The sequence below is a fragment of the Lucilia sericata genome, unplaced genomic scaffold, assembly GCF_015586225.1.
Source record: "Lucilia sericata isolate MDLA Ls3-8-SP2 unplaced genomic scaffold, ASM1558622v1 Contig002128F_arrow, whole genome shotgun sequence".
Classification (NCBI taxonomy): Eukaryota; Metazoa; Arthropoda; class Insecta; order Diptera; family Calliphoridae; genus Lucilia; species Lucilia sericata.
Genome location: NW_023995974.1, coordinates 21,291 through 35,323, shown reverse-complemented (window position 1 = coordinate 35,323; position 14,033 = coordinate 21,291). Strand labels below are relative to the sequence as shown.

Sequence of the window (14,033 nt, the reverse complement as noted above, 5' to 3'; positions counted from 1 at the left end):
TAGATACTGATCTAGTCTCTATAGTAGAGACTGATCTAGTCTCTATAGTAGAGATTGATCTAGTCTCTATAGTAGAGACTGATCTGGTCTCTATACTTGAGACTAGTCTAGTCTCTGTCCTAGAGACTAATATAGTCTCTTTCTTAGAGACTGATCTAGTCTATATAGTAGAGACTGAACTAGTCTCTATAGTAGAGACTGATCTAGTCTCTATAGTAGAGACTGATCTGGTCTCTATAGTAGAGACTGATCTGGTCTCTATAGTAGAGACTGATCTAGTCTCTATATGTAGTAGAGACTGATCTGGTCTCTATAGTAGAGGCTGATCTGGTCTCTATAGTATAGACTGATATAGTCTCTATAGTAGAAACTGATCTAGTCTCTAAAGTAGAGACTGATCTAGTCTCTATAGTGGAGACTGATCTAGTCTCTATAGTGGAGACTGATCTAGTCTCTATAGTAGAGACTGATCTAGTCTCTATAGTAGAGACTGATCAAGTCTCTATATTAGAGACTGATCTAGTCTCTATAGTAGAGGCTGAGATCAATCTCAGTAGTAGAGACTGATCTAGTTTATATTCTAGAGTCTGATCTAGAGTCTTTTATATAGAGGTGTGTAGTGTCTAATCTAGTCGATCATTAGGCAAAAACAAACTTTTACTATAACACACCTCTATTTCCTGCATATTATCATGAAATGCATATAAATTTTGAATTTCAGGGTCAAATTATGATTCATTTGTTTAAGGTTCTTGATATGATGATCCCATTGACTGAAATATCGATAATTAACAATCGAAAAAAAAAAGAAAAATGTACCAATAAAATTTAACTTTTGTATAAAACACCCAGAAAAAAAAAGAAGATAACAAGTCAAATAGGTAAATTACCCTAAAAGAAGAACTACACCATAGATCTTGTATGAATAAATTAATATTTCCTCTCTGATAAGAATAAATAAGAAAAAAGAAGAAGCAGAAGAACAAAGAAACATATAAGGTATTTAATAAGATTCTGTTGACGTCTTTCAAATTTTCAGTTAGTTAGGAACTTTTAACAATTGCAGAACTTCTTTTTAGCTTTCAGAATGTCACACAAATATTACGGTTTAATATTACTTATAGCTGGTTTATGGACTACAGTTAATGGTGATTATTTTGAGGAATGCGAAGGAGAAGAACAATCTTATATAGCTGTACAAGAGGATTGTTCGTATTATATGTTTTGTCATGGAGAAGATTCTTTTCGAGATTCATGTCCCGAAGACAGTCCTTACTTTTCGATTGAGGAACAAACATGTGATACGGATAGAAATGTTTGTGGCGATAGACCATTTCCTAATGGGGAATTCGAGTCGGGAGAAGGTGGTGAGTTAACAGAGGATACTACAGATGCTCCAACGCAACCAACCTCAAGTGTTTCAGTTGAAGCTTCAACAACTACTGCTAGTTCAACTACTACTACTACATCATCAACCTCAGTTATTGTTCCAACCTCTACTACATCCTTAGCTACTACAGCACCTCAAATCATAACCACTTCCACCTATATAACTCCTATATTGCCTTCCTCCTGCCCAGCTGTTGACAATCCCAATAAAGCCATATTTCTACCACATCCCAAATCCTGCACAGAATACTTTTTATGCTATCATGGTGAACGTTTGCCCATGCATTGTTCCAATATGTTGCATTTCGATGCCCGCCAACAGAAATGTGATTATCCGGAAAAGGTTAAATGTCAAGTAAGTTGCAATCTTGAATTTTTTAAAAGTTTTTTTAATGATCATTTTTAATTTAGATGATGGATGTTGTGACCCCTAGAGAACAGTGTTTATCACATACCATCGATTATTATCCTCATCCGGTCAACTGTAATTATTATTACCAATGTTTATTGGGTTATCTGAAAGTAATGCAATGTCCTCTGAATATGGGTTGGCATTATGAGAAGAGAACTTGTGTCCTTAGATCTCAGGCTAAATGTTATAGATCTTCTAATAGATTTTAGATAAAATAAAGTATATTTTATATAATTTGTCAAACAAAACAAGAGTGATTTTATTTAGAATGATTCTTAATGTGAGGAAGTTCGTATTGGAAATTAGACTAGTCTATATTGCATAGAATGGACTATACTCTGTACTAGAGATTGTACTCTTAACTAGTTATTAGTTCAGATTATTTTCTACACACTAAATAAACTCCAAACTAGAGACTTAACCAGCCCCTGTACTAGAGGCTAGACCAGACTCTGAACCAGAGACTAGACTGATCTAGTATCTATTGCAGAGACGATAGTAGAGAAAATGATGTAGTTTATCTACTACTAGATCTAGTCTCTATACCAGAGATCTGGTATCTATACTAGATACTGGTCTAGCCTCCTTACTAGAGACTGATGTAGTCTCTATACTACAGACTGATCCCTTCTCTATACTATGGATTGATTTAGTCTCTATACTATAGAATGATCTAGTCTCTGTACTAGAGAGAAATCTAGTCTCTATTATACTCTGATCAAGTCTCTATATTAGAGAGCGATCTTGTCTCAACACCAGAACTCATCTAGTCTCTCTACTAAAGACTGATTAATCTGTAGAGACTACATCAGACTGTACTATAGTCTTAGGTTCATTAATTCCCGCTATTTCCCATTCAAATTATCAAAATGAGGTCATGGTTATAGAAATTCCTAGCAGAATCTTATAAACAATAATTTGCAAAACAAAAAGTAATTAAGATATTTTAATACAGTTGATCGTGTTAATGAACGTACGAATATATGAAGATAATTATGTAAAAAAGCAATAAGACAAATAAGAGTTTTATCTTAAAATTTTGTTTTTTTTTTAAGATAAAACAAACGAAAATTGGTAGGCGCTGATGATAGCATAAACAAGCTTTTTAAATGGAAAATTAAATGCTAATGAGCAGTAGTTGAGACGTAGTGAAACATTTAGGAAGCAATTTTTGAAAAATTTTTAGTAAATGGATGTTTTAAAAGAATACTTTAGTAAAGGTAAATGTTATGGAATTAGTAGTTTCAATAATTAATTAAATAATTTGTTTACGCTTTATTTTCTAGCTTTGCTAATACTATTATTAGCCATAACAGCGAGTGAGGGTCAAAATAATGTTTGTTTAAATCATGCCATGGGAGAGTTTGTAGCAAATCCTTTGGATTGCAAAAAGTTTTATTTATGCGGTTTAAACGGTGAAGCGGTGCCAGCCAGTTGTCCCCCGAATATGCTTTTCAATCCGGTCAGTAAAATTTGCGATACCCAAAGCAATGTTAGATGTGAAGCAACCACCACCTTGGCTCCTCCTCCTGCAACAACTCAAGTCACTACCACTGTATCACCTATAGCATCTGTAGTGGATTATTGTTTAAATCTTTATACCCAACAGCCAAGTGCAGATGCTTTGATTTTTGTGGCTCATCCCTCCAGTTGTCATCAATATTATATGTGTTACTATGGCCAGGCTTTGTTGCAGGAATGCAGCACCGATTTACAATGGAATTCCCGTATTGGCAAATGTGATTTACCTAGCAATGCTAAGTGTCATAAAGAAGATGGTAATATGCCTGTACCCGTGGCACCTACAGAATCCCCTTCTATAGGCAATGCTAATGGCATTGTATGTCCTGTGTATGGTCAACATATATTTCCACATATGCAACGTTGTGATTTCTTTATATATTGCGTTAAGGGTCATGCTATTTTACAGCAATGTCCCTTTTATCAGTACTTCGATGTGGAGAGCAGTCGTTGCAAATGGCGTAAGGTGGCTCTTTGTATTAAGGATTTGAAGTTAGTATTTCGTAAGAATACATTTTAGTTTTTGTAAGAAATAAATGTGAAGTTAAAGAAAAAAAACTTTTTATTACTTATTTCAAAACATCCAATCGTTATATACGATTAAGTAAAAACGGACCGATGATTACAGAAAACCATTTAGTCTCTTTTGAGAGGCTTTTTTGTGATACATAAATCTCTCGATTTTGGAATACCAACCAACTGGCTTAAAGAAAACCATACCTTCTTGCCACGCAGTTCCTAAATTGAGTCATTTAAAGACTGAATTAAATTTCGGAAACCTAACATTGTTTGTTAGAGAGGTTAGATTAGGACTTTAGCAGATTTTCCTGGGAGAAGTAAATCTATTTCTAATTGAAAACTAGGAGGAGAGATACAACATTTAGAACCTCAATTGGTATGAAGAGGAAGAAGAATATCAATCTTCTCAGTTGCCTTCTATCAGCTTCAAAATTTGTCATTGATTACTAAGGGTTTTCCATTTAAAACTCTAAACGGTCGTCTCAAAAGATCTTGAATCATTTATCAACTAGGACAAACGAATGACAAAAAGGGTGAACTAATACCTTCTTCTTATTATGACAGCTTACAGCGCATCTCCTCAATCAACTTTCAAGTTTGGACGCGGAATATTAGTCTAGATCGCCATAGTTAGATTCGGTCTTACAATTAGTTTCTTAAGAACCTTAGACTACTAAGACTACCTCATGCTAAAGTATCTACGATAACACTGAGAATCTAAATTTAAATGTCTTGACTCTATAAGGACCTAACCCTGCTTTGCCTTAATGTGGAGAAGATTAAGAACGATAGGATCGAATACAAAGAAAACATCAACAATCCATGTCCGATTCTGTTCAATTAAAATCGTCAAAGGTCTCACTAAAGTCCACAAAACATACAATGGCTTAATATTTATTATCAACCAAAGAAAAATGATTTTAAAATTTAAATTACTAAAGCCTCATTATAACATTTAGCTTTCGACTTCACGGCACAGGCTCTCTTCTCATAATCCCAGCCCATATTAAAGGGACACTGCATAACCATCAAATAGCCATATTTACACAAATAATAATAATTGCAATTGGTAGCATGAGGATAACATCGACAGTTTGAGGCAAACACTGATCGCGTGGTATAACGGCGCTTATCTTAAATGCAAGAGAATGTTAGATTAAGAATATGGATCTTTATTTCACTGGATTTTACCTGACAATTAACTTTTTCCGCTGTATTACAACTCTGTTGGGTCACATCGAAATGTAACATATTGGGACATTGCATGATCGTGGCTACACCATGATAACACAAATAATATTGTGAACAAGATTTGGGATGAGGTAGAAATATCGGTCTACTGGGATCATCTACAGGCGGACAAGTTAAGGAGATAGAAGGATCGGTAGCTGTTGAGGTGATTCTAGTGCTGGAAGTGGTAACTATAGGAGGCCAGGTGGTAGGGATAACAATTGTAGTTGGTGTTGTTACAACTGTGGTAGCTAGAGTAGATGTTGGGGACGATGTTGTAGAGGGAGTAGAGGTTACGGTAACTATTGTGGGTGGTGTTAAAATGGAAGTTAACGTAGAAGCTCCGGTTGTGGCAATTGAAGGCATCGCTGGAGTAGTCGGAGTATCATCATTTCCCCCTCCAAATGGCCTATCACCACATATGCTCGACTCAGTGTAGCAATTTTGATCAGTGCTTGAAAAGTAAGGTCTACTGAAATCACACTCCACTATACTTGAATCCTCACCATCACAATATATAGCCTTGGAACAATTACTAGCAACAGCTATAAAATTCCCCGCAGTTTCACTCTCACATTCAGGAAAAACGGCTGCCTGAATTAAGCAACTCAAGAATTGAATTGAAAGCAACGAGTATAAAACTATACGAAACATTTTTTTTTCAACGATTTTGTTCTTAAGACATTGATGTTTTAAGATCAACTGAAGATTTTTAATTAAAAGTTGTTTTATTATCAAGTGTATATTTTTTGGGCGGAAAAAATACGCAGTATATTATCTTATATTGAAGGAATGTAATTAAGTGGCATGTTTTTGCAGGTAAACAAGGGTGTTAAGTTTCACATGTGAAACGATAGAGGTGATTAGTCACGGTTAGGGAAAAGTTTAAAGTAATTTTTGACAAAACAAAGTTTTTGTGAGCATAAAACGCGTGGTAAATTAAATACTACTAATAAACTCCAATCTTTATTTTTGAAACTCGATCTCAAGTCATTGAATGATGGCCAGTAATTCGAAAGCATTACTTAAGACAACGAACGTAAGATCAGATCTGTTATAACATCATATTTGGTACTTTGACTGATCGTATAAATAGATCTGAATCTAAGATAAAGACCAGAATAACTCAAGATTGAAAAGAGTTCCTATTTGTAAAGGCAATGATCTCAGATACTTTACAAACTTGCCGATTATAGATTTACTTTTAAGTATTAAATAGACCAAAACCATGAGCTATAGGAGAACAGACATGAGGTTTTGAAACACACTCGAAATTCTAGCGATAAAGTCCCTAAAAAGTTAAGTTTGAAGAGTGTACCGCGATGAAGTTTCTAAGTTAGAGATTAAGGATTAATCAACCACAGAACTTAAGTCAACGAACGTAAGATGAGATCTGTTATAACATCACTTTTGGAACTTTGTCTGATCGTATAATTAGATCTGAATCATAGATGAAGACCAGAATAACTAAAGATTGAACAAAGATTTTAAGAATAAATTAGACCAAAACTAGAATTATCCGGCTTAATCTAGCAATAACATTGCAAATACTTTGGCAAATAGGGAAATTAAGTTGTCTTAGGTCCTGGTAAACACATCGTAAATTCTCCGGCAAGCTGAAAACTTGCCGTTGATGCCCTGTACGCTTTCATAAAGGAGGACAAGATGTTTTCCGACACTCTTGGTCCTAGTGGCTCTATTTACCAGCGATGGACGGCATGAGAAGAAATGTCTTAATTCGAAGAACTTTTAGTGATCAACAGTAGAAACTGTTCTCAGTTTTCTTAAATCTGCTGGTCTATACAAATATTCCGCGGTTTTAGCTTAAAATCTAATTGCGTTGATCCCCTGTAAAATGTCATAATGAGAAGAAGATGTTAATTCTCTCTCTCCGATCAATTATTCGGTATATTAGAGACTCTTATGAGCATAATCTAGACAGAAACTATCTGTGGTATTTGCCTAAGGTCTGGACGAATATTGTGCGGTATCAGCTTGGAATTAGATTGCAGCGATTCGCTGTAAGAAGGAGACATTCTTTGGTCCTTTTCGATCAACGGTTCAGTTGTTATGGTGGCTAGAGGGGACAACCTCCGGAACTTCTTAATGCGTGATAATGGCTGGTTTGATTGAAAACTTTTAGAGAAGATGTTCCAGATTTCTTAATAAATTTAATAGATTTTTACAGCAAAAGTCTTAATAGGTTCCCCAGTTTTATTCTTAAACTATGAAATTACTTAAATTTTTATTAAAACATATTAAAACTCTTTTCTTTTCTTACCTTTTATGATCTTTCCAATTGTCTGAGCTGCTTTAAAAGTTGGCAACACTAATTATCAAACAATGCTGTGATGAGGAGTTTGTTTTCTTTTTTCATCTGCTTAAGAGAATAAATCCCAAATTCTGGTACTTTTAATGTTGAAAAATAAATTTTGGTATTTTATCTTTATTATATTTTTCTCACTATTTGTTTTTCTTTTAAATTCTTTATCTTTTTTTTTAAATTTTTCTTATTAAAACAGGTGCAAGTGCAAGTTATTTGATGATTAACAAGAATTTTTTTGTTATATTTTTATTATAATCTAATTTTTTTTTATAATGATGATGTTGAAAATGAGAAAATGATCATTATTATTATTAGCAGCTAAACAAACTCTGAAACAGACAGAATGACTGACACACACACGTAAATAATGAAAATTACAAAAACAATTTATGAAGTATTAGTTTGAGAGTACAATCACTCTGTATTAGAGCGTCACTATTATCTTGTTGTTGTTTTTTTTTTTTTGGGAGAAGTAGTAGAAAGAAGCAGAAAAAACTTGTTGTTTTATTACTTTTTGATGGATTTTGTTGCCTTTGGTTGTTGTTGTTGTAGTTATTATTGTTGCTTTTTAATTTTGTTTTGTTTGTTAGTTTCGGCTTGCACAACGAAATGACAAGTATAAATACAAATAATAAAACAGAATCAAAAACAGAAATTATATATAATTTATGTTGTTTGTTGTTGTTGCTTGTGTTTTTTTTTTCTTGTTGTTACCCAATAAACCAAACGATATTATAACGATATCGAAACGATATCACTTAGGTGATAAAAAATATCATAAGTGATAGTCATTCTCGTATCGAGAACGATAGTATTTACGTACTAAATGGTACCTTTCCTTATGATATCGTTTTTCCATAAAATTATGATATCGTTTTCGCTACCATAATTTCCAAAAATAATGATAGTTAAATCGCCTTTTTCAGTTTTTTTTCTGTATGCTCTTTTATTCTTAAAATTTCATTTAAAACGCTATTTAACTTAATATTTCGCTATTATACATATAAAAAAGCCTGAAAAGGGAAGGATTGCATTCATTTGTACATATTTACATACATACATTAATACATATTTTAAAGTAATCATATTTTTCATCACATTATGCATTGTCTTGCAAATACCTGAAACTTTTCAAAATTGCATACATGTCAACTTACCACTAAACTGAAGTATCGAACGAAATTCGCGTATTTATTTGGATTATTTATCAATAATTTAGTTGATTTTATTTTAATATCCTTTTAGTTTTCTTATGTTCGAAAATTTTTATTGAAATTATTTTTATGTTTGAAGTTTTTTTCAAATGTTTGTATTTTCTTAATTTTTTTATTGGAAACAAAATAATATAAAACGATATTATAATAATATCGTTTTAAATAATGAAATATGATATCATAATCGCCCTTTAAAAGCAATACCGTTTTCGCTATCATATCGTTCTTTGGTTTATTGGGTATTTACAATAATAATGCTTTTGTTATTTAATGGAGGGAACAGGTAGTCACTAACATGGGCAAACACACACACGCACTTTTTAAAAATAAAACAAAATTTTGTTGTTTTTTTTTAATAAAGCAAAAGATTTTCTTAACTTTTTTTCAAAATTTTAATTTATTTAATAATTTTTCTTAAATTTCTTTATTATTGTTTAATAAAATTTAGTTTAATTTAAGTTTTCTTTAAATCTCTGCTTTTTTTCGTTAGTTTGTTTTAACTTTTCATTCGTTTTTTTTTTTTGCTGCTTATGTTAATGTAACGTTGGTAACACTTTTGTTGTTGTTGTTATTGGCTTAAACTTTTGTGTAAAAGTTTATTGCTTATTTAATTTTTATTTTTTTTTGTTATTTAACCCGTTTTCTTTCGTTTTACCCCGACGTCTACGAAAAAACCGTAAAAAAATCTCCGAAAATAAAAATCACTCTCTAATACACTGATTACTGGCCAAAAAACAAAATCGTTAACACTTCTTGATTGTTTTGTTGTTTTTTTTCTTTTTCACTAACAACACCGACCGTCACTTCAACGAAATGCTATCGCTTTGAATTAACAACGCAAACTAAATGCCGACACTCTTAAATAAAGTAAAAAAACCCCGTGTCTGTTTGTTTGCTGGCAATTGGATAAAATGCAACAACAACAGAATGCTTGTTATTAGTGGACTACTAAAATTTATGTATGTATGTATGTATGTATGTAAGTGTGTGGAAAAGTGCAATTCATTTTAGTAAGAGATTTTATCTATTCTCTTATGAATGGGGATCTCTTTACTAAAGGCAAACTAATTTAATGTTTGCTTAGTAAGAGTAGGGTTGCCAAACTTTACAAATTAAAGAAGGAATATACAGTGTTCCAATGTTTGACAATAGATAGGTCTATACTTTAATAGTGAAATCTATAGTCTAGTCTATAGTCTAGTCTATAGTCTAGTCTATAGTCTAGTCTATAGTCTAGTCTATAGTCTAGTCTATAGTCTAGTCTATAGTCTAGTCTATAGTCTAGTCTATAGTCTAGTCTATAGTCTAGTCTATAGTCTAGTCTATAGTCTAGTCTATAGTCTAGTCTATAGTCTAGTCTATAGTCTAGTCTATAGTCTAGTCTATAGTCTAGTCTATAGGTCTAGTCTATATAGTCTAGTCTATAGTCTAGTCTATAGTCTAGTCTATAGTCTAGTCTATAGTCTAGTCTATAGTCTAGTCTATAGTCTAGTCTATAGTCTAGTCTATAGTCTAGTCTATAGTCTAGTCTATAGTCTAGTCTATAGTCTAGTCTATAGTCTAGTCTATAGTCTAGTCTATAGTCTAGTCTATAGTCTATTCATTCTAGTCTATAGTCTAGTCTATAGTCTAGTCTATAGTCTAGTCTATAGTCTAGTCTATAGTCTAGTCTATAGTCTAGTCTATAGTCTAGTCTATAGTCTAGTCTATAGTCTAGTCTATAGTCTAGTCTATAGTCTAGTCTATAGTCTAGTCTATAGTCTAGTCTATAGTCTAGTCTATAGTCTAGTCTATAGTCTAGTCTATAGTCTAGTCTATAGTCTAGTCTATAGTCTAGTCTATAGTCTAGTCTATAGTCTAGTCTATAGTCTAGTCTATAGTCTAGTCTATAGTCTAGTCTATAGTCTAGTCTATAGTCTAGTCATAGTCTAGTCTATAGTCTAGTCTATAGTCTAGTCTATAGTCTAGTCTATTCTAGTCTATAGTCTAGTCTATAGTCTAGTCTATAGTCTAGTCTATAGTCTAGTCTATAGTCTAGTCTATAGTCTAGTCTATAGTCTAGTCTATAGTCTAGTTCTATAGTCTAGTCTATAGTCTAGTCTATCTAGTCTAGTCTAGTCTATAGTCTAGTCTATAGTCTAGTCTATAGTCTAGTCTATAGTCTAGTCTATAGTCTAGTCTATAGTCTAGTCTAGTTAGTCTAGTCTATAGTCGCCTAGTCTAGTCTATAGTCTAGTCTATAGTCTAGTCTATAGTCTAGTCTATAGTCTAGTCTATAGTCTAGTCTATAGTCTAGTCTATAGTCTAGTCTATTAGTCTAGTCTATAGTCTAGTCTATAGTCTAGTCTATAGTCTAGTCTATAGTCTAGTCTATAGTCTAGTCTATAGTCTAGTCTATAGTCTAGTCTATAGTCTAGTCTATAGTCTAGTCTATAGTCTAGTCTATAGTCTAGTCTATAGTCTAGTCTATAGTCTAGTCTATAGTCTAGTCTATAGTCTAGTCTATAGTCTAGTCTATAGTCTAGTCTATAGTCTAGTCTATAGTCTAGTCTATAGTCTAGTCTATAGTCTAGTCTATAGTCTAGTCTATAGTCTAGTCTGTAGTCTAGTCTATAGTCTAGTCTATAGTCTAGTCTATAGTCTAGTCTATAGTCTAGTCTATAGTCTAGTCTATAGTCTAGTCTATAGTCTAGTCTATAGTCTAGTCTATAGTCTAGTCTATAGTCTAGTCTATAGTCTAGTCTATAGTCTAGTCTATAGTCTAGTCTATAGTCTAGTCTGTAGTCTAGTCTATAGTCTAGTCTAGTCTAGTCTATAGTCTAGTCTATAGTCTAGTCTATAGTCTAGTCTATAGTCTAGTCTATAGTCTAGTCTATAGTCTAGTTATAGTCTAGTCTATAGTCTAGTCTATAGTCTAGTCTAGTCTAGTCTATAGTCTAGTCTAGTCTAGTCTATAGTCTAGTCTATAGTCTAGTCTATAGTCTAGTCTATATTCTAGTTATAGTCTAGTCTATAGTCTAGTCTATAGTCTAGTCTATAGTCTAGTCTATAGTCTAGTCTATAGTATAGTCTATAGTCTAGTCTATAGTCTAGTTATAGTCTAGTCTATAGTCTAGTCTATAGTCTAGTCTATAGTCTAGTCTACAGTCTAGTCTATAGTCTAGTCTATAGTCTAGTCTATAGTCTAGTCTATAGTCTAGTCTATAGTCTAGTCTATAGTCTAGTCTATAGTCTAGTCTATAGTCTAGTCTTAGTCTAGTCTATAGTCTAGTCTATAGTCTAGTCTATAGTCTAGTCAATAGTCTAGTCATAGTCTAGTCTATAGTCTAGTCTATAGTCTAGTCTATAGTCTAGTCTATAGTCTAGTCTATAGTCTAGTCTATAGTCTAGTCTATAGTCTAGTCTATAGTCTAGTCTATAGTCTAGTCTATAGTCTAGTCTATAGTCTAGTCTATAGTCTAGTCTATAGTCTAGTCTATATAGTCTAGTCTATAGTCTAGTCTATAGTCTAGTCTATAGTCTAGTCTATAGTCTAGTCTATAGTCTAGTCTATAGTCTAGTCTATAGTCTAGTCTATAGTCTAGTCTTGTAATTTTCAATACAATCAAATTTTCACATCGGATTTTCACCACAAGATCTTATTAGATTTTCACCTCTAATTCAAATTTTTACCACTAAATCAAATTTTCACCACTAAGTCATATTTTCACCACTAAATCAGCATTTCACCCCAAAATTTTAATTTTACCACAAAAGCTTTCAAAACAAAACCAGTTCTTTACCTCTAAATTAAAGTAAAAGGATTTCAGTACAAAATACAAATTCACCACATTCGAGTTTTTATATTTATTAATGATATTTTCTCTGTGTAAAATTGATATATTGTTAAATCTTTATTAAGAAATTTTAAATATTTAGCATTTCTTCTGTTAGTTTACTTTGCAAAGTTATTACAAATAATTGTTATTTATTTAAAAATAACATTTTTTTGTAACAACTTTCGTCAAAAAGTTTATCTAGCTAATGAACTGCAAATATTGATAAAATTGTCTAACAGAAGAAGAAAAAAAAACACATACTTTCGTTTTATTCACCAAAATATTGAACATAAAAATAAAGATCTTTACAAGAATTTCAAACAGTTAAAGATAAGGAACAAACAAGTGATCGTTATTCTAATTTTTTGGAAGCAATTCTTTTTGGTAAAATAATTGAAATAAGTTAAGAATATTTTCAAAAGTGGAAGTAAGCAGGCGGCATCAGAGATAAAAGAGCATATAAGAAGTGATAAGGAGTTCTGAAACCATGTTCAAAAGTGAGTTTAAGTAAAAGATTGTTAAAGAACTTGTTTTATTATTGTTTAATTTTTGTTTAGGACTTATAATCTTATTGCTGGCTGTGCCTTTTCTAAGCGCCTTTAAATATGTGGCTAAACCTCGTTTGACAGACTTTTGCTTGGGCCATGAATGGGGAGAATTTGTGGCCAATCCCAATGACTGCAAACTTTTCTTTTTATGCGGTAAAAATGGTGAAGGTGTAGTGGCCTCTTGTCCACCAAATATGCTGTTTAATGATCAAACTAAACTATGTGATAATGCGGAAAATGTGGAATGTGAGGAAGTAGCTTTAGCTGAGGAGGAGGCGTTACCTATTGCTACCTTCACCACCAAAGCCCCTAGCATGATCACCACCACCACCACCACCGTGAGACCTCCAAAAGCTGATCAATATTGTTATAATTTGTATGCTATGCAGAGTAAGAAATATACCTTAGTATTCCTGCCTCATCCAGGCAATTGCCAACAGTATTATATGTGTTATCATGGTAAAGCTTTACTACAATCCTGTAGTCCTAGACTTAATTGGAATTCTAAATTGGGTAAATGTGATTTACCGTCTAATGCTGAATGTGTTATAACCAAAAATGAAGAAGATTATGACGAGGAGGATGAGGTTTTAACTTCTTTAGAGGAACCTATATGGGGCAATAGCGTTAAGTGTCCTTTATATGGCGAGCATATATTTCCCCATACCCAGAGATGCGATTCATTTATATTTTGTGTCAAAGGTCAGTCTCTATTGCAGAGTTGTCCTTTTTATCAGCATTTTGATGTGGAGAGCGCCCGCTGTAAGTGGCGCCATAAGGCTACATGTGTTAAGGATTTAAATTTGGAATATCAAGATAAAAATTAGAAAACACGTAAATTAAGCGCAAAACTTCATAACTTAATAAAGAGTTTTATTAAAAAGCAATTCGCTAGCATTTAGCAACAACTTTTTCCTCTAACTAGCCCTTATCTAATCAATCAAAAGACAAATTATTAAATTATTATGTTTTACAAGTCCTTGTCTGTAACGGCATGCTACTGGTAGTTAACCGACATTACAGCAATTTTGATAAGATATTTTAAAACAATGTTAT

General features: G+C 32.6%; 3 protein-coding genes across 3 annotated transcripts in view; 2 read left to right on the top strand and 1 right to left on the bottom strand.

Moving 5' to 3' along the window:
- Nucleotides 1–7,639, bottom strand: part of LOC119613458 — a 36,973-nt gene extending 29,334 nt beyond the window's left edge. The window contains exon 1 of the mRNA XM_037969472.1: nucleotides 7,353–7,639. The gene's annotated coding sequence lies outside the window, so the exon portion shown is untranslated. The remainder of the gene's footprint in view (nucleotides 1–7,352) is intronic.
- LOC119613457 lies at nucleotides 1,029–2,049 on the top strand. The gene is made up of 2 exons (XM_037969471.1): nucleotides 1,029–1,744; nucleotides 1,801–2,049. The coding sequence occupies exons 1-2, from the start codon at nucleotides 1,088–1,090 to the stop codon at nucleotides 2,008–2,010; spliced, it is 867 nt and encodes a 288-aa protein (XP_037825399.1). The 5' UTR covers nucleotides 1,029–1,087; the 3' UTR covers nucleotides 2,011–2,049.
- On the top strand, nucleotides 2,929–13,804 carry LOC119613456. The gene is made up of 3 exons (XM_037969470.1): nucleotides 2,929–3,021; nucleotides 3,088–3,825; nucleotides 12,987–13,804. Exons 1-3 carry the CDS (start codon nucleotides 2,991–2,993, stop codon nucleotides 13,802–13,804), a joined length of 1,587 nt encoding a protein of 528 aa, XP_037825398.1. The 5' UTR covers nucleotides 2,929–2,990.
- Nucleotides 13,805–14,033: the final 229 nt, after the last annotated feature.